The sequence below is a fragment of the Peromyscus eremicus genome, chromosome 4, assembly GCF_949786415.1.
Source record: "Peromyscus eremicus chromosome 4, PerEre_H2_v1, whole genome shotgun sequence".
Taxonomy (NCBI): domain Eukaryota; kingdom Metazoa; phylum Chordata; class Mammalia; order Rodentia; family Cricetidae; genus Peromyscus; species Peromyscus eremicus.
The window spans coordinates 96,409,180-96,436,065 of NC_081419.1; the positions used below are offsets into that span (position 1 = coordinate 96,409,180).

General features: G+C 45.4%; 2 protein-coding genes across 2 annotated transcripts; both read left to right on the forward strand.

Moving 5' to 3' along the window:
- The first annotated feature begins 4,603 nt into the window (after window positions 1-4,603).
- Window positions 4,604-17,861, forward strand: Afg2b (AFG2 AAA ATPase homolog B). Its single transcript, XM_059259557.1, has 8 exons — window positions 4,604-5,683; window positions 6,772-6,957; window positions 10,194-10,352; window positions 13,043-13,252; window positions 14,026-14,218; window positions 15,579-15,709; window positions 16,840-16,965; window positions 17,673-17,861. Exons 1-8 carry the CDS (start codon window positions 4,604-4,606, stop codon window positions 17,835-17,837), a joined length of 2,250 nt encoding a protein of 749 aa, XP_059115540.1. The 3' UTR covers window positions 17,838-17,861.
- Window positions 17,862-23,396: 5,535 nt separating this feature from the next.
- Window positions 23,397-26,471, forward strand: C4H15orf48 (chromosome 4 C15orf48 homolog). Its single transcript, XM_059259558.1, has 5 exons — window positions 23,397-23,528; window positions 23,663-23,724; window positions 23,886-23,971; window positions 24,807-24,867; window positions 26,095-26,471. The coding sequence occupies exons 2-5, from the start codon at window positions 23,689-23,691 to the stop codon at window positions 26,161-26,163; spliced, it is 252 nt and encodes an 83-aa protein (XP_059115541.1). The 5' UTR covers window positions 23,397-23,528; window positions 23,663-23,688; the 3' UTR covers window positions 26,164-26,471.
- The last annotated feature ends 415 nt before the right edge of the window (window positions 26,472-26,886 follow it).

The window sequence follows — 26,886 nt, forward strand, 5'->3', positions numbered from 1 at the left end:
ATCAACTTCTTCTCAGAGAAGCCCTCCCGTTATCAGTCCAAACGGTCACAAGCCTTCTTTGTCTCGCCTCTCTCTCAAGGCTTACACTGCCCAGAGAGGTCCTGTTGGTCAGGGAAGCATAACAGTTCAGCAAAGGAAAGGAATCTCTCTCTCTCTCTCTCTCTCTCTCTCTCTCTCTCTCTCTCTCTCTCTCTCTCTGTCTGTCTTTCTCTCTCTCTGCCTGGCACCAGTACCTTAGAAGGTGGAAATTAAAGAATGCATTTCCTATTCGGAATGAATGTGGAAAATCACCAGAGAAAACCTTAATGGGACAGAGACCCATGAAACACTATAAACAAGCTCTTTCCAGACCTCTAGGCTTGCTTTGTTTCTGCTCAGCCTGTAGGATCAGACTGTATACAATATTGGCAACCACTAGGCAAGTCTGAGCATTCAAAAAATACAGGAGTCACATGATGGGCTGAAATTCTCAGCTCTAATATGCTGAGGTATAGCATCCAAAACAGATATTCTAAAAGTCATCAAACGCATTCTCCTAAGTTTAAACAAATGTAAGTGAATTCATTAGTAATTGAAGGAACGAAGAGATTTAATTACTGCACACCTGGCATTTTACTCAGTGTTGGAACAGGGAGCAGATCATTACAAGCTATTAAAAAGAGCGACTCAACGATGGAAAGACACTTGAAAGTCTATTTTCATAAGTGGCTAATGATGTAAACAGAATGCAGCTAGATGCATAAATGTATGCATGGTGCCCCAGGACCTCAGGGTAAGGGAAGAGAACTTTGAAGTACAGATGTGAGGGAAACCTCCCTGGAAGAGGTTAGATTTGTGCCGAGTTTTTAAATGAGGGGGGTGGAGTGAAAGGTTTACACGGGGAGCGGAGCGGATGCTGCTACTCTGCCCTCTCAGCCACTAGTGTGCTCTAGATGTCATTCTATCTCACTTCCTAGCACACTTGCTGGGACAGAAGAAGGACAAACCAGACGGCACTGAGTTCTTCAGTGAAATTCCCACTTACCAGCTCAGCCTAGCCTCCACTTGCTCACTCGTTCACTTCATGGTTTTGTTGTTTTGTTTTTTTAGCACTAACATGTTTGGGGGGAGTCTGTGGTGGGCTATGGAAGAGAAACCCCCATTTTCTGTCCTTGAAGGGTTTAGGTCAGAGGCAGAGATGCAGCTCAAGTAGTAGAGTGTGTGCCTAGTGTGCACGGACAAGATCTAGGTTCCGTCCCCCGCGCCACATGGATCACGTGTGGCGCTATACTTACATATTTCCAGCACTTGGGGAGGAAACGTCTTGTCTTCCTTCTGAAGCGTCACAAGCCAGGCTTCCATTGTTTGCATTTCTCTCCAGATTCATTGCCTTCCAAGTTTCCACAAGAGCTCATTAAACTCTGAGCACCTAATGGCTTTTCCAGCTCAAAGCTCCAACACGCTGTAGTTTCTTCACACAAAACATTCCAAGGCATAAAGGCCACATGGTCGGGCCTGTCACAGCAACACCCCATTCTCTGGCACCATTTTCTGTCCTGCTTTGCTTTTTTGCTGTGATAAAAACACTGGCCATATCCAGCTTGGAGATGAAAGAGCTTGTTGGATGTATAGGTTATAGTCTATCATCAAGGGAAGCCAGGACAGGAGCTGGAGTCAGGACCCCAGAGGCAGGACCTGAAGCAGAGCTCATAGAGGAATGCTCTTTATTGGCTTGCTCAGCTGCCTCTCTCATACAATCCAAGCCCGCCTGCTGAGGGATGGCACTGCCCATAGTGGAAAAGGCCCTCCTCTACCAATTAGCAATCAAGAAAGTGCCCCACAGACATGCCCATAGGCCAATCTGATTGAGACAATTCCTCAGTTGAGGTTCTTTTCTCCCAGATGTGACAACAAAGAATATTTGTGAGGGTATCCTTATAAAAAGAGACCCAAGAGAGTTAGAAGCAGCCAGGAGGTGGTGGTGCACGCCTTTAATCCCAGCACTTGGGAGGCAGAGGCAGGTGAATCAGCAAGTTGGATACCAGCCTGGTCTACAGAGAGAGTTCCAGGACAGCCAGGATTACACAGAGAAATCCAGTCTCAAAAAAACAAACATCCCCCCCAAAAAAACCCCAAAAAATCCAAAACAAAACAAACAACAACAAAGAGTTAGATGCTTCCTTCCACTATTGGAGGAAAGAGTGAAAAGGTATGTGACCTAGAAAGTAGGTCCTCACTTGTCCTGATTCAGTTAGCACCTAGATCTTTGTCTTCTGAGCTTCTGAAACTGTAAGAAGTAAATAACTGAATGCAAGTCATGCACTTACATACATGAAGGCAGAACACTCATACACATAAGATAAATTAATCTTTAAGCTAGGCGGTAGTGACACATGCCTTTAATCCAAGCACTTGGGGAGGCAGAGGCAGGCAGATCTCTGTGAGTTCAAAGCCAGCCTGCTCTACAGAGCAAGTTCCAGGACAGGCTCCAAAGCTACACAGAGAAATCCTGTTTTGAAAAACAAAAATAAATAAATGAAGGAAGGAAGGAAGGAAGGAAGGAAGGAAGGAAGGAAGGAAGGAAGAAAGAAAGGAAGGAAGGAAGAAAGAAAGAGGGAAAGAAAGGTCAATCTTTAAAGGGACTGGAGAAGCCTGGCGTCAGTGGCGCATGCCTGTAATCCCAGCATTCGGGAAACAGAGCCAGGCAGATCTCTGTGGGTTCGAGGCCAGCCTGATCTACAGAGCGAGATCCAGAACAGGCACCAAAACTACACGGAGAAACCCTGTCTCAAAAAACAAAAAACACAAAAACAAACAAACAAACAAAAAAACACAAAAAGGTGGGGTGGGGCTGGAGAGATGGCTCAGGGTTAAGAGTACATCCTGCCTCTTTTGCAGAGGACCTGAATTCAATTCCCAACACCATTCCCAACACCCATATGGAGTGGCATACAGACGTCTGTAACTATCCCTCCAAGAGATCCAATGCCCCTGGGCTCCATGGGCCCCTGTGTGCACACACACACACACACACAATTTAATTTTAAAATATTGCAAAAAAGTAATTTGTTATTGCCTACTCTAACCTGCATAGCTCATAGTGTTTTGTTACAGTAGCCTGACAATGTAGTAAGACAATACATAGAGACTATGGTCGGTTTCATACAACTGGGCGTGAACCTTGGGGAAAACCTAGCGGCAGGCTCGCTGAGAATGCCGGGTCCTCCAAGGGCCTGAGACTTCAGTTGCTGGTTCTGGACGCCCTCTAGTGGTGCATGAGTTTGGTGCTTTAGATGATGCTCACAAAATTGCCACTTTTGGGACCAGAGAACTATTATAATGCCTTTTCTTTTCAAGGTTTTCTTTCTTTTCTTTTCTTTTTTGGAGACATCTTCCCATTCTGTAGGTCAGGCTGGCCTAGACCTTACTGGGTAGCTCAGGTTGGCCTGGAAATTGTGATAATCCTTATGTAGGCTCCCAAATGTTGGGATACAGGTGTGAGCCACCACACCCAGCTTAGAATGGTTTTCAACAAGACTTTGTCATCGTAGGTATGATAAATTCGGGCATACAAATGTTTGAACCAATACCTTGAAAAAAATGGTCTGACTCAAAGGAGCAGGCTGGATTTCCTGGCTGGCAGGGAAAGGCATCTGTAGTTCTACGGAGAATGCGTGAACAAGAGTGGAAGGCGGAGGAACAGAATCCCTTGTGGATATCTGTGGCACAAGGAGAGGAGTGGCCGTTTCAGCGGGGAAGTTGGGTATTTCCTGGCTAAGGTCAGAGGACTTTACAGTTTGACCCCGAATGGGACCAGCTTCTCCATGCCACACAAAGCAGTATGCACTCTCCTCTACTTCCTATCCCTACAGCATAGCCTCTACCTCTGTTAAATCAGTGAAGAACTCTGTGAGGTCAAGCTAGCTCCAATAGTCTCCTCATGTGTACTTCCCTCTGTTGGCATCCGTTATGATCACTGCCTGTACCTTTCACGCGACCGTGCTCAAAACATGCAGAGAAAACCTCTCAAGATCATCCTCATTAAACTTTCACGTCCTGGTCAGTTCTATAACCACAGCTATCCACAAGTACGCTAACTTTCACATGCACCCCTTCATATACTGAAGATGGCTACGTCTTATTAGGTCTTCTTGCCCGTGTCTAGAGGCTCTGAGCTTTTTGGAACGAGAATAAAAGAGGTTTCGTCAGTTGTGGGCACCATGATTAACTTGGCAGGTGTTTTATTTACACCTCAGCCGCCTGTCTTCCCCGCCCTCCACCCCCGACGTCTTTTCACTTCACAAAATGCAAAGTCTTATTGAAGAGTCAGAAGGCAGAGACCTGACACTGATGTGGCAGCCAAAATACAAGCTTATGCCCTAGTGGAGCGGCCTTGCGTCTGTCAGATGCCAGTTTAGACGGTCTCTGTAAGGCTGCTGGACAGACAACGCGAGTTCTGTCAAGTTTATGGAGACCCAGCCTTCTCACTTTCCCATAAGCCCTTTCGACCGTCAATCAGAAGCTTGGTTTGGTTTTGTTTTGTTGCATGGCGCATGCGCGCCGCCTGCATCCGGCAGCCGGGTAGAATTGCTGCCGGGCTCTCCTTGGCGTGGTTCTGCCGGTCATGGCTCCGGACTCCGGGCCCTTCCCTGATGGACAGACTTTGAAGCTGCTGCCGGTGGATCCCCGGGACCGGGGTACCCAGCGCTGCCGCCTGGGGCCGGCGGCCCTCCGCAGCCTGGGCGCGCGCCTGGGCTCGCCGCTGAGGATCTCGTTGCCCGCCGGCGGCTGCTGCCTTTGCACGGCCTGGCCCCGGCGCGACGGGGCGGACGGCTTTGTGCAGCTGGACCCGCAGTGCGCGAGCCCCGGGGCCGCGGCAGCAGCGGGGAGGATCAGTCTGGACAGCTTGCAGCCGGTGCCCTGTCCGCCGCTGCGGCGCCTCGAGGTGTGGCCGGTGCTGCGATCGCAGGTGGGAGCCCCGAGCCCCGCTGCGGTGCTGGAGGTAGCGCACGAGCTGCTGCGCCACCGGCCGGTGTCGCGGGGACACGTGGTGGCCACCCCTCCGGGCGTCCCCGGCCCCGTGGCAGCGCTGCACGTGGTGGGCGGGACACCGGACCCCGAGCCCGCCGGGTTGGTCACACCGCACACCCGCATCACGCTCAGCGACAAGCCGCCGCCGCCGCCGCAGGTCGAGCCTCCCGGGGAGGTGGCCCTTGGAGGCCTGTCGGAGACCGCCGACTCCCTGCGGGAGCTGCTCCGCCTGCCGCTGCGCTACCCGCTCGCCCTAGCCGCGCTTGGGCTGGCGGTGCCTCGCGGGGTGCTCCTGGCGGGACCCCCGGGAGTGGGCAAGACCCAGCTGGTGCGTGCCGTGGCGCGCGAGGCGGGCGCCGAGCTGCTGGCGGTGAGCGCCCCGGCATTGCAGGGAGCCCGGCCCGGGGAGACCGAGGAGAACGTGCGGCGCGTCTTCCAGCGCGCTCGGGAGCTGGCCAGCCGCGGGCCCAGCCTCCTCTTCCTGGACGAGGTGGATGCCCTGTGTCCCCGGAGAGGCGGCCCGCGCCGAGCCCCCGAGAGCCGCGTGGTGGCCCAGGTGCTGACGCTGCTGGACGGCATCCACGGGGATCGGGAGTTTGTGGTTGTGGGAGCCACTAACCGGCCAGACGAGCTAGACCCAGCGCTGCGCAGGCCCGGGAGGTTTGACCGAGAGGTAAATAACCGGCTCTGGTGAGAGCCCCTGGTCTCTGGAAGCTCACCTTGTTCGACAGCTGGGTCAGGCAGGATTTGTAGATCTCTTGTGACTTGTGAGCCAGAACCTGATTATTCTAGAGTCAAATCATTCTGGGAAGCAGGATGGTCATGAACTTTACTGTGCGGGTCATGAAGGTGAATAATAATAATAATAATAATAATGTTAATTCTTAAGGTAACTAAGCCTGTTGCAAGCATATTAAACTGAAATAGTGTTGGAATGAGAACTTAGTCACAGTAAGAGGAGGCAGGAAAGGCAAATAAAAGCAAGCTTTAGCCACTAAATGTGTTCGTTCCTTGTCAAGATAGCAGCTCCCTGTTCTACAGTTGACTTCCTGGGTTGTCAAGAAAGTTGAATGTTCAGAGCAGCCTTGTTTTATGAGCTTTGGTCCTCAAGTGATTTTTTTTAATTGCTAAGGAATAGTTAGAATAATTAGTAATTAAGTAATATGTGAATTTTGTGGTAGGACTTTGCAGATAGATAGCAATTGCATACTTCTTAACTCTTTCGAGGACTTGAGTGCGTTTCTTCCTTGTACCATCTATTAGAGGCTCTTCTTCCAAAGAGCAAGCACCTGGATTATCTGGCCTATTGTTTGACCCCCATCTGCCAGAACTTGGTGTGTTTTCAAAAAAACAACAAAGATTTCTTCTGTGAAATTTATAATTTTCATTGTTCAAATTCCCAGCCTCTCTTGCTCCATTGGGCAATTAGTATATTTTTATATTCAGAATCTAAGGTGTTCTTAAAAGTTCATGACGAGTCGGGTGGTGGTGGTGCATGCCTTTAATCGCAGCACTCTGGAGGCAGAGCCAGGCGGATCTTTGTGAGTTTGAGGCCAACCTGGTCTACAGAGCGAGCTCCAGGAAAGGCGCAAAGCTACACAGAGAAACCCTGTCTCAAAAAACCAAAAAAAAAAAAAAAAAAGTTCATGACGTAAGTTCCAGAATGACTTGCTGAATTACTGTACATATTTGTGAGGGTGCTTTTAAAGAAAGGTTTTACGTTGTATACTTTAAATTTTCTGTTTTTTGCTTTGTCTGTAGGTTGTCATTGGGACTCCCACACTTAAACAAAGAGAGACAATTCTGCAAGTGATTACTTCGAAGATGCCCGTCTCCAGTCACATTGATTTCAGTCTCCTGGCAGAAATGACAGTTGGCTATGTCGGTGCTGACTTGACAGCACTCTGTAGGGAGGCTGCCCTGTGTGCCCTTCTTAAGCATGAGAAGGTAGGAAGTGTTGACTTATGACCAGCTATGTTATTCTTCCTATTAATATGACAAATTAATTTGGAGGTTAAAAGAAGTGGTAAGTACAGTACATTCCTTGGCATAGTTGGCAGTCTCCACAGCTGTGTGTGTGTGCGTGTGTGTGTGTGTGTGTGTGTGTGTGTGTGTGTGTGAACATATATCATGTATACACATTTATCTCATGTACATATATATATTTATATCTCAATGTCATATAAATATATGATTGAAGATGAGGAAATGGCTGATTCTTCCAGGAAGTCTGTCTCTTCAGTGAATTTTCTTCACTTGTCACAGTAACTCCCTAGAGCTGGAGCCTGGAGCAGCTAGGAAAGATGGTGTCCTTCAGAAGAATCTGACAGATTTCAATTTCAATTTTTTTTTTTTCCCCCAGACACGGTTTCTCTGTGTAGTTTTGGTGCCTGTCCTGGATCTCGCTCTGTAGACCAGGCTGGCCTCGAACTCACAGAGATCCTCCTGGCTCTGCCTCCCAAGTGCTGGGATTAAAGGTATGTGCCACTGCCACCGCCACCGCCGCCTGGCCCAAATTTAAAATTTTTAAGCAGCAACCTCAGACTTACACAGAAAGGTGGAAAAATGGAACTAACAGATTGTGTCTAGCTTCCACCCAGATAATCCAGCAGTAACATCCTACTGCATTTACTTTATCATTTCTTTCTTTGCGTGTTTGGGTTTACATGTGTGTCTGTTTTTCTGAAACGTTAAGAAATAACCCACAGGCATGATACCACAGCAAGAATTTTAGTCATTGATGATTAACTTCAAAGTTAACTTTGATTTCTAGATTAAGATGGTATCTATAAGATTTCTCCCTTGCTGAGATACTGGTTTTTTTTCTTTTTCTTTATTATTGATAAATATCTATGGGAAAAATAGAGTTTCCTAATCCAAGAGACACTGAGTACTTGGAATTGTATTTTCTTCAAGATTTTCAAATTTTGAATTCATAATTACTTTAAAAATATTTAGGATTATCTTAAATGTAATATTTTTCAATACTATTAATTTAAAAATCAAGTCATTTAGTATCTGATAACCCAAGTCCCTAAACCTCTTCAGCAAATAATAATTTCAGCAGCTGAGGATTCCGGGACATTTCAACTTCATTTATAGCATTCTAAATTATTTCCAGCTAAATAATTTATATCTTTCCTAACTTTTCCGTTATTTTTATCCTAACACTGAAGGTGAGAGGAAGTTCAATCTGCTAAGTCCTCCTCTTAATGGGGCTCGGTCTGTACCAGGGCAGACGAGGAATCTGTTAGTTTTTCTGAAATAGTCCAGTTGAGGAACTAGGAGCATAGTTTAATAAATACAGAGGAAAAGGGGATTTGTATGCCTGCAAGGGCGAAGAGCGTCAAATGAAATGGTGAGTGTACAGTGGTCTTGAAGTGAGATTTTCAAATGCTACTTGATATTATCTAAAAATTAACTAGTATTCGGTGCCCAGGATCTAAAACTGCCAGCCAGTAAAGCAAAGAAAGAAAAGAGAACACAATGGTTATGTGTCCCGTAAGTCTTTTCATCCACAGTAGAACAAATGCACAACTGTGACAAAATCAGCTGATGAAGGTTTGTCAGAATGTGTCCCCATCAGACATGACTGAAACTCAACAGGGTAGCGAAGTGTAAAGAAAGTGAGCTTTGCCTAAGACATCACCCTAGAGGTGACAGATGCTGACATTTTTAGATAATGCTATTCAGAATAGGTCTACCATAAGTATCCACTTTCATGGTCTTATATAAATGGGATAAAATAGTTGAAAATGAGAGCTTGTAGACAACCCAACACTTAGAATTTGATATGAAGGCAAATTATTTAACAGCAATACAGGTAAAATGGAAAGGAATATAAGGAGCTTTTAACTAACCAAAATTGTGCTTCACTGAAATGGATCAAGAAAATCGTAAAATAATACCCAGTGTTAGCAGGAAGATGGCCTCTGAGTGTAACAGAAGGAGCCAGTGAGGACTTGCTAATTTGAACATTTGGAGTCGGACAAACGAGCGAACTTAAGACCAGAGAATGGACTTTCAGCCCATTTCTTTCCTATGGAAAGAACGTTTAAAGACAGGACAGGACCAGCAACCCAAGAGAAAAGATATGAACAGGCACTGGACAGTAAAACACCGGGAAACATGATGAATCTGCTTTGTTTTTTTTAAAGTCATTTCAAGTTTTTTTTTTTAACTTTTTATTTTTGAAATCATTTTAATTTTATTGGAAAGTTGCAAAATAGTTACAGAGAACTTTAACCAGACCCTTTATCCAAATTCATAACTTTTAACATTTTGTTAAGTTGGCATTATCACTCTCTTATCCATCGTGTGTGTGTGTGTGTGTGTGTGTGTGTGTGTTCGTTTGTGTGTGTGTATGTGTGTGTGTTCGTTTGTGTGTGTGTATGTGTGTGTGTGTGTGTGTGTCCATGTGTGTGTGCGCGTGTATGCATGTGTGTGCCCATTTGTGTATTGCATGTTTTATATTTTATAGGGGTCGTTTGAGAATATTTTATTAATCTGAGCTTTGTGACTTTGACATGAGTGATTCGGGTTAGTTATTTTGTAGAATGGTTAGATTCCAGGTATATATCCCTGCTGGGAACAGTACATAGTCAAGACTGTGTCTTTACCACGTGGAGGCACATACCCCTCGGCTGCTCATTGGTGTTATGGACTGAACCAGGCGATGTCTGTTTCCTCCGTGGAGCTATTGTGTGAAGAGACGCTTTGAAATGTGAAGGTGTCCTCTTACTCAGAATAGCTTTTCTAGAACGTTGCAAAAAACCGATGACTTTCTAATTGTTATTTCTTCTACTTCACTCTGAATTGAAGAAAGTTAACACAGTGTTGAGTATCATTTCTTCCTGTCACTTCCGTGTAAACTTAAGTGTTTGTTCGAGTCCTCGGAGAAAACAGCTTCCTGTAGCTGGAGGAGCAGGAGTGAGTGACTCTGGCCTCCTAAGAGGACCGTCGTTAACAGCTGTAGCTGTCCCAGTTTAACCCTTGACCTTGTGAACTCAGCGTGTCCTCTTTGAGGAGGTGGTTTTCAAAGATGCTTGAACTTGAGAGTAGTGATAATTAGATTTATATGTTCAAAAGAGATTTTTTTTTTTTAGTTCCTTATGTGTGTATACTATAGAAAGGGCCTACCTAATTTTTGGCTTGATTTTTCTTTTGGGGATATTTTTTTTCAGAACCAAGACAGTCCTAAGATTGATGAAACAGACTTTCTTAAAGCCTTGAAAAAGATTCAGCCCTCATCGTTTCGGAGTTCTGTTGGACTGATGGACATCAAGCCTGTTGGCTGGGAGCAGATAGGAGGACTTGAACATGTAAAGCTGAAGTTAAAGCAGGTAATGGTTACTAATCAGCTTATCCCTGCTGATTCCCAGAGTAGCATTCTGTGTCTAAAATGAAAATGCTGTGATCAAACTGCTCTTGGCATCTTACCCAAGTTCCTGCTCATGTGGTCTAGTCTTTATTTAACTAGACTTCTAGAGACATCAAAACTAGTTTTCGTGTTTCCCCATCTTAACGCTCTTTTAAAATTTTTGCTTTAAAGAGTTCATTATAATCTAGAACACAGGTCAACAGAATTCCTGTGACGAGCTGGATAGTAAATGCTTTAATTTTTGAGACATGCAGGCTGTCAGCCATTCATTTGCCACTGTAGTTTGAGAGCAGGTAAATGAGAACATTTGACCTGTGTTTCCATAGTTCTGCAGCTATGGATTCAACCAGCTGTCCAAAATACTGTATGCACTGAACAGATCCAACATTTTTTTTCTTGTTATTTTTCCCTAAATAATACAATATGCCGACTATATACATGGTATTTACATTATTTGTGTATTATAAGTGATAGAGATAATTTACAACAAATGGATGTAGGTTATATGCAAATACTATGCTTTTTCTCCTGTGTGCTGGAGCTTGGAGCTGTGGGGAGCCTTTCCTATGGGCTTGTCTCATTTCGTGGTCACAAAAGTAAAGTCTGACAGACATCAGCCACACTCCTTTGTTATGTTCTGTTAGCCTGGCTGTGGCACTTTCCTACCTTTCTGGGCTCTCTTCTCCCTTCCCTGAAATGTTGGTGCTCTGAGAGACTCGAGGACATCTTTCTTTAAAATTATTTTCATTTTATGCATATTAGTATTTTGGCTGCATGTGTATATGGGCACCACGTCCATGCATGCCTTCTGCCTGTGGCATGCATGTGTATATGGGCACCACGTCCATGCATGCCTTCTGTCTGTGGCAGTCAGACGAGGGTGTCAGATGCCCTGGGCTTGGAGTTATGGATGGTTGTGAGCCACCATGTAGGTTCTGAGAACCAAACCTAGGGCCTTTGCAAGAGCAACATGTGCTCCTAACCACTGAGCATCTCTCCAGCCCAGACACCCTTTCTGCAGTCCAAGGTGATGGTCACAGTGTCCAAGACTGTTCTTAGCTGTCCCTTGAAAAGTCTTGAGTAGACTTTTCTTGAGGTCATTAGGACTGCTTAGCTGTCTGTCTGCTAGATAACCACAGGGCTGTCAACATGTCATGTCCAGGGTCCAGTTAATGCCAGGTGTAGGGCACTTGCCTTTAATCCCAGGACTTGGGAGGCAGAGGCAGTTGGGTTTCAGGAGTTCGAGGCCAGCCTGGTCTACATAGTGAGTTCCAGGACAGCCAGAGCTACATAGTGAGACCCTGTCTCGAAAAAAAAAAAACCAAAAAGCAAACCAAAAAGTAGAGTCCAGCTAATCAACGCCCCCTCCACACCTAAGGTTCCCTGTCGGGGTGAATGCAGTCAGCCAGCAGTTCCCTGTGGGAAGAATGGTGACAGCACTCTGTGAAACGCAGTTCCTTATGTTTCAGTGACCAGTCTGCCTTACCATCTTCATGCCTCACAGTTTTTGTGGCACGAGTCATTGCCAGAGATCTCTGGCCTGTTTGAGTTCCCTGCCTCAGTTTCCTTTCCTTCCAGAGTGTTCCACATATTTCCGCGTTGCTAGTTGGAACTTGCAGGGCCCATTGTGGTCTAAGGCCACGTTCCTCCATTGGTCTGCTCGCTGCTGGGACGGGCGAGTGGATGGTTTCAGGCATCTCTCTTTGTAGCAGCCCTTCTCCTTGGAGGGCCCGTTTCGACCTGGTTGTTTCCCTTGGAGCAAAGCTCTCACCTTCCACTCTTCTTTCTTTCCCGAGGCCCCTCTGTCGCTTCCGCCGCCCCTCTGGCAGTAAGTTGGACACTTGCTAGTACTTAAGGTTTATGTCTAACTTGTATCGCGTTTCTGAGTCTGTGAAATGATTGTAAAGTCGTTACCTTTGAGGTGTGTCGGACTTCTTCACTCTTCAGGAACATTTACTGAGTGCCTGCCTGGGGCAAGTGTTACTCTGGGTATTGAGGATTTAGGTGTGAACTCTGCTGATTTTGTAGCAAGAACAGAGTGACCAATCCCACCTGGAAAGAGAATAGTAATGAACTATAGTGTTCTAAGTAAGGTGGAAGGCAGTACAGGCTGTGGCTGGGAGAAAGGGGCCCTACTCTACCCAGGGTTCTTGGGGAAGACTTCTCCAAGCAGGTAATTTGAGCTAAGGCTTGAGAGAGAGATGGGGATAGAGAGATGGCTCCGCCGTTAAGAGCACTTGTTGCTCTTGCAGAGATCAGATTCAGTTCCCAACACCCATATGGTGACTCACAACCATCCATAACTCCAGTTCTGGGGGATCCAGTAACTTCTTCCTGACCTCTTCAGGGACCAGGCATGCACATGATGCACAGACATACATGCAGGCAAAACACCCAAGCACACAAATGAAAAGATAATTGAAAGTTTAAAAGGAATAGCACAGAGAACTCTTGGGAGAACACTCAGGCGTCGCATGGTATCCCAAGTGAAAGCCGTTGGGTGCAGATGAGCCGTGTAGTAGGGACCCGGGTTCCTGGGCTGGTGGGGACGGGAGCCTGTTTCGGCTCATGGGACTCGGGGAAGTGCCGGATGCAGGGAGGGATTTGGCATGTGCCTGCTACACTAACTTCTGTCTCCCTGCCTGTTGACAGTGTGTCGAGTGGCCTCTGAAGTTCCCTCAGGAATTTGCTAGGATGGGTCTGAAGCAGCCAAAGGGCCTTCTCCTCTACGGTCCCCCTGGGTGTGCTAAAACCACTCTGGTGAGGGCCCTGGCCACAAGCTGTCACTGCTCTTTTGTGTCAGTGAGCGGAGCTGACCTCTTTTCACCTTATGTTGGAGATTCAGAAAAAGTCTTGTCTCAGGTTTGTTTATTTTTAAGTATTGTTTTTTCCCTAGTTGTAAACGCTATCCATGCTTAAGTTTAAATAAGAGCCCTCCTCCCTGTAATCCTTCCACCTATCACTACTGTTTCATGAAGCTCGTCTCTCTCTGATTTTGAATAAGGTTGAGGTAAGGTTTTATCATTCTGTAATTTTATCTTTTTAAAGTTTATTTTTAATTTTTAAAAGTTATTACATATGTGTGTGTCCATGTGTGGTATGTGCGCTTGTGTGCAGGTACTCACATAGACCAGAAGAGGATGCCGGATCCCCTAGAGCTGGAGTTGCAGGGGATTATGAGTCACCTAGTGTGGTTACTAGCCTCTGTACTCAGGGCCTCTGTACTCAGGACCTCTGTAAGAGCAGTAAGCACTCTTAACCCCTTAGCCATCTCTCCAGCCCTTTTATCTTGGTTTTTAAAGTTAAACATTTGTCATCAGGTGGGTGCGGTGACATATTCCTTTAATTCAATACTCAGGAGACAGGGACAGGCAGATTTCTATGAGTTCCAGGCCAGCTTGGGCTACATAATGAAATCCTGACTTAAAACAACATTATCACTTCTGAAATTCCAGTTAAATATCTTTTAAGAAGACAACTTTTTAACCACTTTCATTGGCCCTTGTTTTATTTACTAATTCCCCAATTCTTAAGCACTTAGAATCTTCACTTTTCTGTTTTAATGATTGCAAATAGCAAAATGAAAATAGTCACCGGAATGGCGTGTGACATTATGTTTTTTTTCCCTCACTAAGGTATTTCGACAAGCAAGAGCCAATACTCCAGCGCTTGTGTTTTTGGATGAAATTGACTCAGTCTTGGGGTCTCGCTCAGTCGGCACCTTGGGATGTGATGCTCGGGAGCGAGTTCTTTCAGTTCTGCTGAGTGAACTCGATGGTGTGGGAGTTAGGACGGTAGAGAGAAGAGGGAGTAAATCAGACCGCCAGGGTAAATACCAGGAGCTGGAAACATGAAGCGCTGTTCCTTAGCCAGAATGCACCATAGTTCCGGGCCAGAATTAAGTAGCCTTCCCGCACGGCTGCATTTCCTAGGCTGAATTCATCTTACGGAGGGGGTTTATATGATTTCACTCGAGTTCTTGGGACTTTTATAGGGCTGATAAAAATTGTGATTTGGACAGAAAAAGTGAAAAGTTTTATAATTCTCTTAGATTTGAATTCTCATGTGTATATCCTGAAGAAGGATTTACCCTTCTTCAGTTACAAAACAAACTAGTACTTGAGTAACTTCAGTCATTGAAAGCAAGTAAAGATGGCTTTTGGTCTCCTCTGTCTCTGTGAGCCTCTTCCTCAGATACAGTGGTTTCTTCTTGTCCCGAGAAGGCAATTTCTGATTTCTTTTATTATAGTCATATTCCTGTTTGTTAAATTATTCCATAGAAGGGGCATTTTAACCACTCTGTAGAAATAAAACACTATAATTAGAAGGGACCCATGATAACCCGATCTCATGATGCAAGGATTCCTTGTACAGCAGCCCATTAGCATGCTGGGAAACAGCTGCTTTGAAGGGTAAACACTGGAGAATCACTTGGATTATTCAACTCAGTGAATGGTTTTGATTTTAGGTCTTGCCGTGTCTTGCTTTTAACTGTTTCTTCTCTTGGGCTTGGGCTTGTATGTAATTCAGAGGCAGAGTGACGCCTGGCCTGAGCAAACCCTGCGTGCTATCCCAGCACCACACAAAGTCGGATGTGCTGGTACATGCTGGTAAACCCAGTGCTTGGGAGATGTGAGCAAGGGAGCAGAAGTTTAAGGTCCTTTTTGTTGGGTAAAGAGTTTTGGGACAGCCTGGGGTATAAGCACATGTTGCTTCTCCTCCAGGGTTTTTATAACTGCAACTCAGGTTGATTATTTCTGCCTCTAGAAAGAAAAATGGAAAGTAAATTTCCATTGGGGATATTGAAAGCTATACCTTCCAGAACTCTGGGTCCCCATTAGTCATGCATTCCGCCTTTGTAAGCAGTCTCTTTATATTGTCATTCACGGGCGCCTGAGCGGATCTGGGCACCAGCCAGGTGTTCTTCCATGGCTTTTTTTTCATCAGTTCTCACACGGAGAAACGCCTGTCAGGACTAGCCACTCCTTTCAGATACCCAGGTAGCTCTCTGATTAGTGAGTTGTTTGTGGGGTGGCTTGATACCAAGAAGGTGGCTGGGATGGTGAGTAAGCATCCTCAAGGAGAGGTTATCCCTGTTCAGACACAGCACATTGCCATATGTGACTTACTAGAAAGGATTTTAATAACGGTTTGTTGACATTACTTTGTATTGTATGTTTCCCCTCAGAATACCAAGAAATGCTTCATCGGAATGTCATGATTGTTGTGGCAACAAATAGGCCTGACGTTTTAGACGATGCCTTGTTACGACCTGGAAGACTGGATAAGATGATCTATGTGCCCCCTCCTGATCAAGAGGTAACCACTGATGTTTCCTCTGCACTGAGCAGTGCATCCATGTCTGCCTGGGAGCATGTCTGGCCTGAGCTCCAGACTGGGTGCAGGCTGACCTTGTTCTCCGCTTCACTGTTCAGTGCTGGTCTCCAGTTCTTTGCTTGGTGGCTCTTCATGAAGTCACGTCTTTGTCTGTCCATGTTGGTTCCCTGGCCCTGCCGTCAGGGAAACGCTCCTGGAAGTGGTTCCCGAGGGCACTGCATGTTACTGAGCCCTGGCCTGGAGGAGGTGCTGAAGGGGCTTGGGCAGTGTCTGGGTCTGCAGGGGTTGCAGTGTGTCCCGTCAGGAACTCCCAGAGCAACCACCCGGCAGATGGTGAAAGGCTCCAACAATTCAGTTTTTCTTCCTTGGGCTTTTATCAAGTTAAAGAGATTTTTTTTTTAAAGTAAATGTCCGATGCTTCTAAATGTATTTGATAATTCATGTGTTTGTTTCTAAGACTGTTGTGGTAGCACTGTTTATTCCCAAAAGAGAGTCATCTTGTCTCATAAGGAGAAATGGTTATGATTGGCTACTTTAAACAGTAATTAAGAAAATACTTATTTTACCATTGCTGTGTGGACCATTAATGACTCAGTCTCTTTCAGAAGCAAGAGTGATTTTTAATTGAATATGAACACACACACACACACACACACACACACACCACACACACACACACCACACATATACACACACACCACACATATATACCACACGCACAAATACACACACTACACATAGACACCACACACCACATATCTCACACACACATACACACACACACACACCACACATACCACACATATACACACACACCACACATATATACCACACACACAAATACACACACTACACATAGACACCACACACCACATATCACACACACACACACACACCACACAAAGCACACATACACACACACCACACATATATACCACACACACAAATACACACACTACACATAGACACCACACACCACATATCACACACACACACACACACACACACACACACACAAACACTTTGTAATATTTGAACTTCAAATGTTTACTGTGTCAGTGTGGAATGTAAATGTTAAGGATTGTAAATATTTTGGTTTGCCTTTGTTCCAGGGCAGGCTTTCTATTTTAAAAGTCTGTACAACCAACATGCCAATAGGGCCTGACGTTTCACTAGAAAAGCTAGCAGCAGAAACGCGTTTCTTCTCCGGAGCTGATCTCAGAAACCTGTGCAAAGAAGTGAGTTTGTACTCTTTTATTTCCAGGCAGAAGGGGTCATTGTGGGCTTTTCTTTTTCTGTAAACTTCATTAAATATCAATTTCAGAAGAACACATAGATCGTAAGGATATAATGTTGAACGACTGTCAAGTGGCCATACTTTTATTACTGCCACTTGTGTCGGGAAGAGATTTTCGGTATTCTAGAATCTTCCTTGGACCCTTCCTACCCTCTGTCCCCTGCTGCCTTGCCCAAAGGTCACACTCTGCCCACTCCTACACTGGAGACACCCCGCAGCTTTTGAGGTTTCAGTCTCTACACTCTGCCATGAAGCTTGTCTGTGGTGGGAGGGCGGAGCTGCGTCTTCCATACGTGTGCATGGCTACAAGGAGAGTTGCTGGGCCATGAAGCATGTCATCTTTTCTTTTAGGAGAATTGCCATGTAAACTTGCTTCTCTCCAGGTCAAGGTTCCTCTCAAACTATACACAGGAGTGTATGTTACTCTGCACTTTGCCCATTTAAAGCTAGATTTTTAATGTACAAAAAGCTGTGGTCTAGGGTGGATTTTTAGTCACCTTAACTTTTAGCGTAGTGTCTTTGATGGCATTGAACTCCTTTGATGTGAGACCAAAGATTTACAACCAGATTGCAGTGTTGATGTTACTGTTAGTTTTAAAATGAAACTGAACAAAGTAACTGTTCTCTCTTGCTTGTCTCTGTCTTCAGGCCGCCTTGTTTGCTCTGCAGGAGAACGGACTGGAAGCAACCACCGTGAATCAGGAGCACTTTGGAGAATCACTCAGGTCCATGAAGCCATCCTTAAGTCGGAAGGGCTTGACTCTGTATGAAAACCTGTTTAAGAAAGGCCTTTCTAACTTGGAAGATAATTAAATTTTTATTTTATTTGGCTTTTCACTTGGTTGTGGTTTGCAACTTTACACTTTTCATAGGACTGAGAGAGACAGAGACTGAGAGAGACAGAGAGAGGCCGAGAAACTTGGCCTGGTAAAGACCATTTTACTTCTAGAAGGTATATTAAAACACTATAATAAAAAAGTGTGTGTGTCACTTGGGAGGCAGAGCCAGGCGGATCTCTGTGAGTTTGAGGCCAGCCTGGGCTACAGAGTGAGTTCCAGGAAAGGCGCAAAGCTACCCAGAGAAACCCTGTCTTGAAACCCCCCCCCAAAAAAAAAAAAGTGTGTGTGTGTGTGTGAGATTTTGTTAGGATAATTATTTTTGGGTGATCGCTTTCTGTGACTTTGGAGTGATGTCATGCTTACAGAAGAGTTGCGGGAATAGACAGAGAACTCCAGATTCTCCAGCTTAGCATTCTGTCAGTTGTTTTCTCTCTTTCCTCCACACAGTTTTCTGAACAGTTTGAGACCAGAATACAGTCATGCGTCACTCGGCTCGGGGATGACACTAAGAAGTGTGTCATTAGGCAGTTTTGTCCTGAACATCATAGAGTAGTGTGGTTATCTAAGCAAGACGGTGACCGCACCACGAGGTGCGACAGTCGTGGGAGTTCACTGTCATACATGCCTGGCACTCAAACATCATCTGACTCGTGGCTCTGCGTGCCTGATGCTCCATTATAGCTAGTGTTAGTGGGTGTGTCTTACAAATAAAATTGTCTTATACTACGGTTCACTCACCAAACTCGGGAAGTTTAACATCGACACAGTATTTGGATGTATTCAGTGAATTTCTCTCTTTGTCCCAGTGATGTTCTATGTTTATCCTTTCCTGTCAGATGGTCTAGTCTGGGATTACAGTGAGGTTAGTTGTCATGTGTTCGTGTCTTTACTTGGAAACGATTCTCAGTCTTCAGCTTTGAAACACGTAGACCAGTGTTTTGTAGGCAGTCAGCCCCTAGGTCTGTGTCTGCCAGCACTTCTCGGGTGTAGGCTTTGTGTTACCGCCGGATATTCTCAGAGTCACCGCCAGATGTCCTCGGTGTCACCGCCGGAGGCACAGTGCTCTCCTCATTGTTGGTGATGTTCATTCTGTCCACTCAATGTTGTTCGGTTTCTCTATTGTATTCCTAACTTTCCTTTTGTAATTGTAAGTAATCTGAGGCCATAGATTTGTCTGCATGCTTTTGTTTTTATAGACGCAATTAAGAATGAAAAACCCTTTGGTGTGTGACCTTCCCGTGCTTGAACCCCAGAAGTAATGGTAGTGCACAATTTTTTACTACTTTCCTTGCTAGCAGTGTGCAAGGAGCACCTTCACTGGGCCGTTCCTCACTCAGGGTGACATCTAGGTGCCTGTCACCGAAATGCCCAGGAAATGGCAGAGCCTGACCAGGACATCCTGTGACTCAGTTTCCATGATCAGAAGATTGCTCTGGACAACTTCCAAGACTCTTTAAAATTATTTTGTTTTTACTTGCCTTTTATAGTGTACTAAACTGGTGTTCATGACATTCTCACCCACGTGTACTTTGTATTGCTTTTCTCCACCCTTCCTTCTCACTGGTCTACTCTGTTACCCCAAAGAGTCCCCATTCCACTTTCGCTTGGCCTGGGAAGCACGGCGGTAAGTTGGCAGGCAGTGTTTATTTTCCCCTGGTACTGAGCTCACACTACTCTTGAGCCTTAGTTATTGACCCCAGCATATAGAATGTCTGGATCCCAGTATCCAACCCAGTAAAGCAGTCACGGAAGGATGAGTGACAGGACCAATGTAGCCCACTGTCCAGGTTGGTCAGAATTTCAAACAATAAGAATGTTCTATTTGGGGGCCTGGAGAGATGGCTCAGTGGTTAAGCACACTGGCTGCTCTTCCAGAGGACCTGGGTTCAATTCCCAGGACCCACATGGCAGCTTCAACAGTCAGTAATTTCTGTTGCAGGGGATGCAACCCCCTACACAGACATATATGCAGGTAAAACATCAATGTACATAAAGTACAAATAAATTATTTTTTTAAAAAAGACATTTTTCTCTTGAAGCCTGAGTGGGGCTGATTATGTTTAGATTCCATGGGGGATAGCCGGACAACCACGGTTGAATGTGTCTGTCAGTCAAGTCACCATAGCTAGAGAGAGCTTTAAAAGTGTCTAGCATTTGGAGTAGGTTGACAAAGCTTCCTCAAAGAATTGGCAAGGTCCCAGTGTTACTGGCTAGTGCCCTGGTAGGAACTCTGGGGCCTGCCAGAGTTTAGAATGTGAAGGGTGGGAGCCATACCTGTTTGACATCCTCGTCTCCCAGGCAACAGTGGCCTGGTGCCCCACCTGGATGCCAGTATTCAGTGTTTGTGAAGGGGGGCTGGGGAGGGACCTATGCTGTGGTTAAAGTGGTGGTGAGGCTATGAGTTCTGTTTTATTTGGGAAACTGTATTCTGAAGAACTGGATGATGGAAAATTCTAGATGGTTCTGCCCACAGCAAACTCAGGGGAAAAAAAAGCAAAAAATGTGATTCTTTAATCATATACCTATATTTGTAATGATATTTATTGAGCAGATAATTTAATATTTGAATTGCTGTGTTTACCTTAATAAATACAAACCACCCCAAACTGCTGTAATTCCTTGAACCCAAGGGAAAAACAAAACAAATAATATTACCTCTGCATCTCTTAGAATTCAACACACATGGGCATTAATGCAGTCTGTCATTGCATTAATGACATCTGGATCTGTCATTGCTACAAGTAGAAATGTGTATATTTTAAAGGTTGTATGAGCACATTCTATGTGTAGATATCTATTTTCAATTCCTTTAACATTTTATCCTGAAAACCTGGAAACATAAAATGGAATCATGAAACAACTTTCCTCACTATCTGTCACTTACACTGGGTGATTAGTACTATGGCGAATTTGCTAGCTATTATTACTGGAACAGTTACGAACATGGATGAGCATGTGTCTCTGTTGTAGGAAATAGTCCTTTGGATAAGTGTACTGGAAGGTGCTATGTAGGCTGCTGGGCTGGGTGGGGACGGTGTCATCAATGGCCTCACCGAGTTATGAACTACAGTAATGACCAAATGTGAGGCTAGCCTGGGCTATGTTGTACTGAGAGCTCCCTGGGTGGGGTAGTGGCACAAATGCTGTGAGATTATTAACCAACCGTTAAAAATAGTTTGGATAACGCTTGATCCCCAAGGAAGCCCTAACCCCATCTGAATGGAAAAGGAGGAGTGGTTGAGGGATAGAAAGGAGGTGGGGGGAGGGAGTGGGAGGAGAGGAGGGAGGGGAAACTGGTTAGTATGTAAAATAAAGGGAAAAATAGTTTGGATATAAGAAAATGTGATTGGATTTAAGACCCACTCCCCAGAAGGAAACGCATGCACTGTATATCTGGTCAAGAGCCTACAGTTGGGAAGTTCAGAGGCCCAGGGGTGGGCATACTACAATTTCTATGCTAACTGGACATAGCATAACTGCCCTTTAAATCCCTATCTTTCCTGGTAGATAAGTGCAGCTCTCAGACCACATGACTTCCTTGTCACTGCCTGTCTCCTTGGCTCTTAGACCACATGACTTCCTCGTCACTGCCTGTCTATATAGACCTCCAGGTCTCTATGGTTGGTACTGAGATTAAAGGTTCCGGTCACCGCTTGCCTGTGTTCTTGAACACACAGAGATTCTGCCTGCCTTGTGATCAGATTAAGGGCATGTGCCACCACCCCTGGGCTTCTGCTAAATGGCTTGCTCTTAGCTCTGATCTCCAGGCAACTTTATTAACATACAAATAAAATCACATTTCAGCACAAATAAAATATCACCATACTTGGGCAGTGGACAGTGGTTAGTCCAGAAACCCACAACTGATTAAAATGCAGAGGCTAAATTTCCAACTGAGTACTTAGCCACAAATGGGACATCTATATCATAACCTCCCTCAGGGTTCATGGAAAAGGGTGTGTGTGTGTAAAGAATCAGAGGTTGTGGGGACTGGAACTTAACAGTGTCTTCTGGACATGACAGGATCAATGCTCTCATGAACTCAGGGCAGCTGGGTGCCTCCACAGGACCTGAGGAAGATCAAACTAGTCAACAGTTCATCATGGAGTGGGAAGGAGTTCATGACCCCACACCCTTAACTGAGGAGCTATAGACAGTTGGTGGCTTTTCCAGAAGGGAGAATCAGTTTTCTTTAAGGATGTAGTCCCCTAGCAGGTAGCCATGCTCCAGGGGATGACCCCACACCCCAGAGTATATGGGAAGCAAAACACAAAATCCCACAAAGTTGGGAGGGTAGGGAGGTAGGAATGAATCTGGGAGGAGCTGGAGGAGGCATGGAGGTGAATATGATCAAAATACTTTGAAATTCTCAAAAAAATAATAAAATAAAAATGTAAAAGATGTTCTCTTTTTGCTGAGTTACACACATCTATGATCCCAACACTTAATTGGCTGAACGGGAGGATCTTAAGTTTGAGGCCTGAGCTATGTTGTAGTAAGATGCTGTCCCTACCCCCATCCCCCAAAAGTTTCTGCAGAAGGGTTTTGTACTGGAAATTTAACCCAGGCCACAGGATCATCCAACTTTTTGACATTGTGACATAATATCATCACCTTAAATGTATTGGGCTATCCTGCAGCTCAGGGCCCAGGGGTCATAGGCTGGACACTCTAGTACATCCTAAACTAGAGTTTTTCCACTGAAATACAACTTCACCCTCAACGTGATTTAAAATAACTTTGGAAGTAACCAGGCTTGTTTTGACTTAAAGGGTGCACTTAGTGCTGGTGTTAGGAGCCAGACTTCCCTTCTGATTCCATCTCTACCACGCACTAGCTGCATGCCTTGAGCATCTCTGCATCTAGTATCCCCCACCCCCACCCCGCCCTGGTCCGAGGAATCTGGCTTAATGTCTGGCGCACAGCCGCTGGCCTAGTGGAATTATTTCCAAAGCAAACTGCCAGCCCAAATTGCTGCGTTAGTGGGGACCTAAAGACGAAGCCAACAGTCCACAGCATAAATGGATACCTGGTATCTTCTGCAGTTGAATTTTTTTTTCCTTCTTTTCCCTTAACTCTGACTCCTATTTATTTATTGATTGATTTATTTATTGATTGATTGATTGATTTTAGCAATCAGGACACTGTGGAGTTCACATGAACTTCACAATTTACTTTTTAGCAATCTCCATGTGTGCGATGTGTCACGTTTTAGAACTCTTATGTGGTTGAATTTGGTCAGATTTACCAAACTGCCCTGCACCTGACATCGTCTCCCGGTACTTCCAGGAAAAGGTGGCCATCAAGTCTGCCCTCCCTTACTCCTCCCTCCAGCCCTCTTTTTAGAAGGGCTGGGTGTCTTTCACCCAGACTTTGGCCATCACACAGGAACCTGAACGTCCCAGACTTTTGGAAGTGCAGGACGGACAGGGACAGAAAGTGCTGGGGGACCGTGGGAAGGGACCGCAGGTAAGGACCGCGGTCAGCGGCCGCGCTGCGCCGTCGTCCTGCAGGGGGCGCGCGCGAGCTGGCTCCGTGCGAGTCCGTCCGACCGGTCCCCGCGTGACCCGAGCGCGGCCCTTCCCGAGCGAGCGAGCGAGCGTTGGCGGCTTATAAGGCCGGCTCGCTGCTGGGCGTTAACATCTCCGGACCACAGCCACCCCAGGTGCGTCTCCTCTCTGGAGAGTTCTGCCGCCGAGCCGGCCCTCGCCCGACCTTCCGCGTCTGTTGGACGGCCGGGTGCCCGGGCCCCAGGGGAGGATGTTTTTGACCAGTATCTTGGATTTTTCCTTCTTCTAGATTTGGAATTCTACGCTAAAGTCATCATGGGCATTTTCCAGAGATTGATGAAAAACAAGGAAGTAAGTTTTTTAAAGCAATCGATAAGTCTTGACTTCTGATGGTTCTTATTTTTTTTTTTAAGCGGGGAGAGAAAAGATGGTGAAGATTTTGAATTTTTATACTATTTTGTTATATTCCGGAGGCTTCATACTGAATGTATCCCCCACCTGCTCTCTCTTAGCTCATTCCTTTGGCGGTTATCATAATTACGGCGGCCACTGGAGCTACATCCTTCGCTTTGTATGCTTTGAAAAAAACCGACGTGGTGTAAGTACTAACACCTCCTGTCTGCTTGTCTCCTACCTGCAGATTCTGCAACACATGCAGTCACTGTCTGGGTTTTTTCCTAAGAATCAGAATATCAAAGTGTGGGCTGAAAAACAACGCTGGTCTCCGAGAGGCTGACAGACAGTGACATTTGTTTTTTTATGTCTGAACCCTCAACTCTCGGGTAGTGAAGTACAATTTTACTTCTTTATAAATTTAGGCTTTGAAATTGAAATACTCCAAAAGCACTCAGAGGGTACATATTATCAAACATAATCGTTATAAGTTTAAAAATTTCAACTTATTAGGAAGTTCTTTCCTCGTGTGGTAGAGTTGAAACATTCAGCTATCTGCGATGAACTCTATTCTCAACTTCGGGTAAAGAAAAGCAGTAAGCCTTGTCTCCTGGGATGCAAGGAAAAGATATTGAAGCGGACAGTGGCTGGTCCAAGGTTCAGAGAGCCCCAGAGGCTCTAATATCAGACAGCGGGGGTGGTGTCTGGAGCCAGCGCCTGCGCGGCTCAAGCCTAGCCCCCAGCCCTTCTAGAAACCCGGGGAGCCCCTTACTGCTTGTCCTTTCACCCCCATTGCTACCTGTTTGTGGGAGCAGTCTCCAAGCCGCCCCCAAAGCACACAGACCCCTTACCCCGCCCTGCAGAGGAAGGGATCCGCGCTGGAAACGAAGCCTGAGTTATCGGCTGTTAGAGCCCGTGATGAAAGTTAACAGTTCCAGCGTGGAGACCAAATCTGTCTCCAGAAATTTTATAGACCCAATCTCTCTCCGGTTTGTGTAAATGAATTTACCTTCACTTCATTCATCTTCTTTTATTTGTAGTATTGATCGAAAAAGAAACCCAGAACCTTGGGAGAGGGTGGATCCTACTCAACCTCAGAAGGTATTACTGAAGTTTTGACACTCCGCTCGAACCTTTTCCAGCAAGCAGACTGTAGCCCTTGCACTGACAGTGACATTCAGTGTCACTTGGAAAACAGTGGTCTAGAGACCTAGTTAAGTCCTTGCTCTGTTCTGCTCAGACACTGTGGACAGTTTGGCTTCTCTGAATCTGTGAAATGACCGCGATAATAAAACTTGCCCTTAGAGCTTAAAGAATCTAAATACAGAGCCTTTTAGCACAGTGCCCAGACCATATTTAGCACTTAAGCATAAATCTTTATCATTTTTGAAATATTTACCTCGTTTCTCTATTACCTAAAATTAATGTAAAGTGGGATAAACAATAGGAATTCCTGAAAATGGGAGTGGATCCCCCCCCCAGTGGAATTAGCTATCATTTACTCATTTTCCAAAGACTATTCCAAAGGTTTTTTTTTTAAGCATTTATTTTTAAGTATTTGTTGGGGGGCGGGGAGTCACGCCTGTGCTGTGGCTCATGTGTGTGGAGGTCAGAGGACAACTGAGGTCTTCAGTTCTCTTCCCCCACACCACGTGCATCTCAGAAGTCAAACTCAGGTTGTCAGCCATCTTGCCATCTCACTGGCCTAGGTTTTAATTTTTATAATTTAAATATTTTGAAGGCTAGAAGCATGGGGTCAGAATGAACACCACTGAAGGCTGTTAGCAAAGACATTACAAAAAGCAAAACTCTGATAACATGTATGTCAAGGAGAGGCATTCAAGTTCTTTGTAACTGTGTCTCCTAGGGCCTGGGGTGAGAATGCTGGTGGGAACGAATGGGGATGTCTGAATGAGAACTGATTGGGTCATCTGTGCCTCCATGAAGCAAGGAGGAAATTTTAAGAGTCTACTGTGTGTCTTGCCCCGTGCTTGGACCATTGTCCATCCATTTACAAGGAATGGCTGTACCTCTTGAGTTTGAATGCTATCTCAGCAAATTAAAAATCTTGGAACTACTAACAAAAGTAGGACAGACGTACGACTGTTCTCCCTGATCCTGGGACACCTAGAGACCCATGAACTTTAGGGGATGGAGTGGTAGAAAGAGACCAGTCTGCTATTCTGTGCTTGTTTCAGAGAGGGAAGAGGTACTTCTTTGACTACTATGGGGCTGCTTTCCCTTAAGGGAGTGTGGACAGATCCCCTAAAGGAACATGAGGATTGAGAGCAGATCCTTAACAAAGAGGCTTGCTTTCTGTTTTTCAAGCTTATGACCATCAACCAGGAGTGGAAGCCGGTGGAAGAGCTGCAGAAAGTCCGGAGGGCAACCAGATGATGGCTCTCCGCTCCTTCCTTCCGAAGAGCACTCTATGAATCTAGTGGAAACACTTCCGCACAGACTCGATCTTGATACCAGTGTGCGGAAATGCTTCTGCTACGTTTGTAGGGTTTGCCCGCTTCCTTTGGATCCTGTGTAAGCAACTGAAGGTAGCACGCAGTCCGAAAATAGTTTTCTGTGTTTACTGGTGTAAATTTCAATTTTACATTCGAAGTTTTATGTTCCTGATGCTTGGGTGTATTCCTTGAAATGTATAAACATGTATAAATTAGATTACTACCTGTAATAAAATGTTATTTATGCAAGAGATCTCTAAATTTATTTGACTTTAAAAGCGGGGGAACGTCTTTTTATGGGGAAAAGCACATTTTAAAGTATAAAACTCCATCTTTTAAGTGTCATCAAGTGCATATTTCTAAGTTTTACACCAAGCTCACTCACCTTCTCCTCAGAAACCTTTTGAGCAGGTGTCGTTCGCAGTAAGGCAAAGAACAAGTGTAAGATTTGGAAGACTGTGGATGTGGAAAGTTCAGGAGAGGGAAGTGGAGGCAGGTGAGAGGGTTGTATGAAGGGCTAGTGAACAGGAATTGGAGGCACGCAGAGATCAGCCCCACAGATGCCAGTGGGAACCCTGCTGCTCCCAGGAGCATGGAGAGGGTGGGATGGGGGGTGGTGGAGGTAGGGGGAATGGGAATGGACTGGGGAACCCTGGCCAGCGCC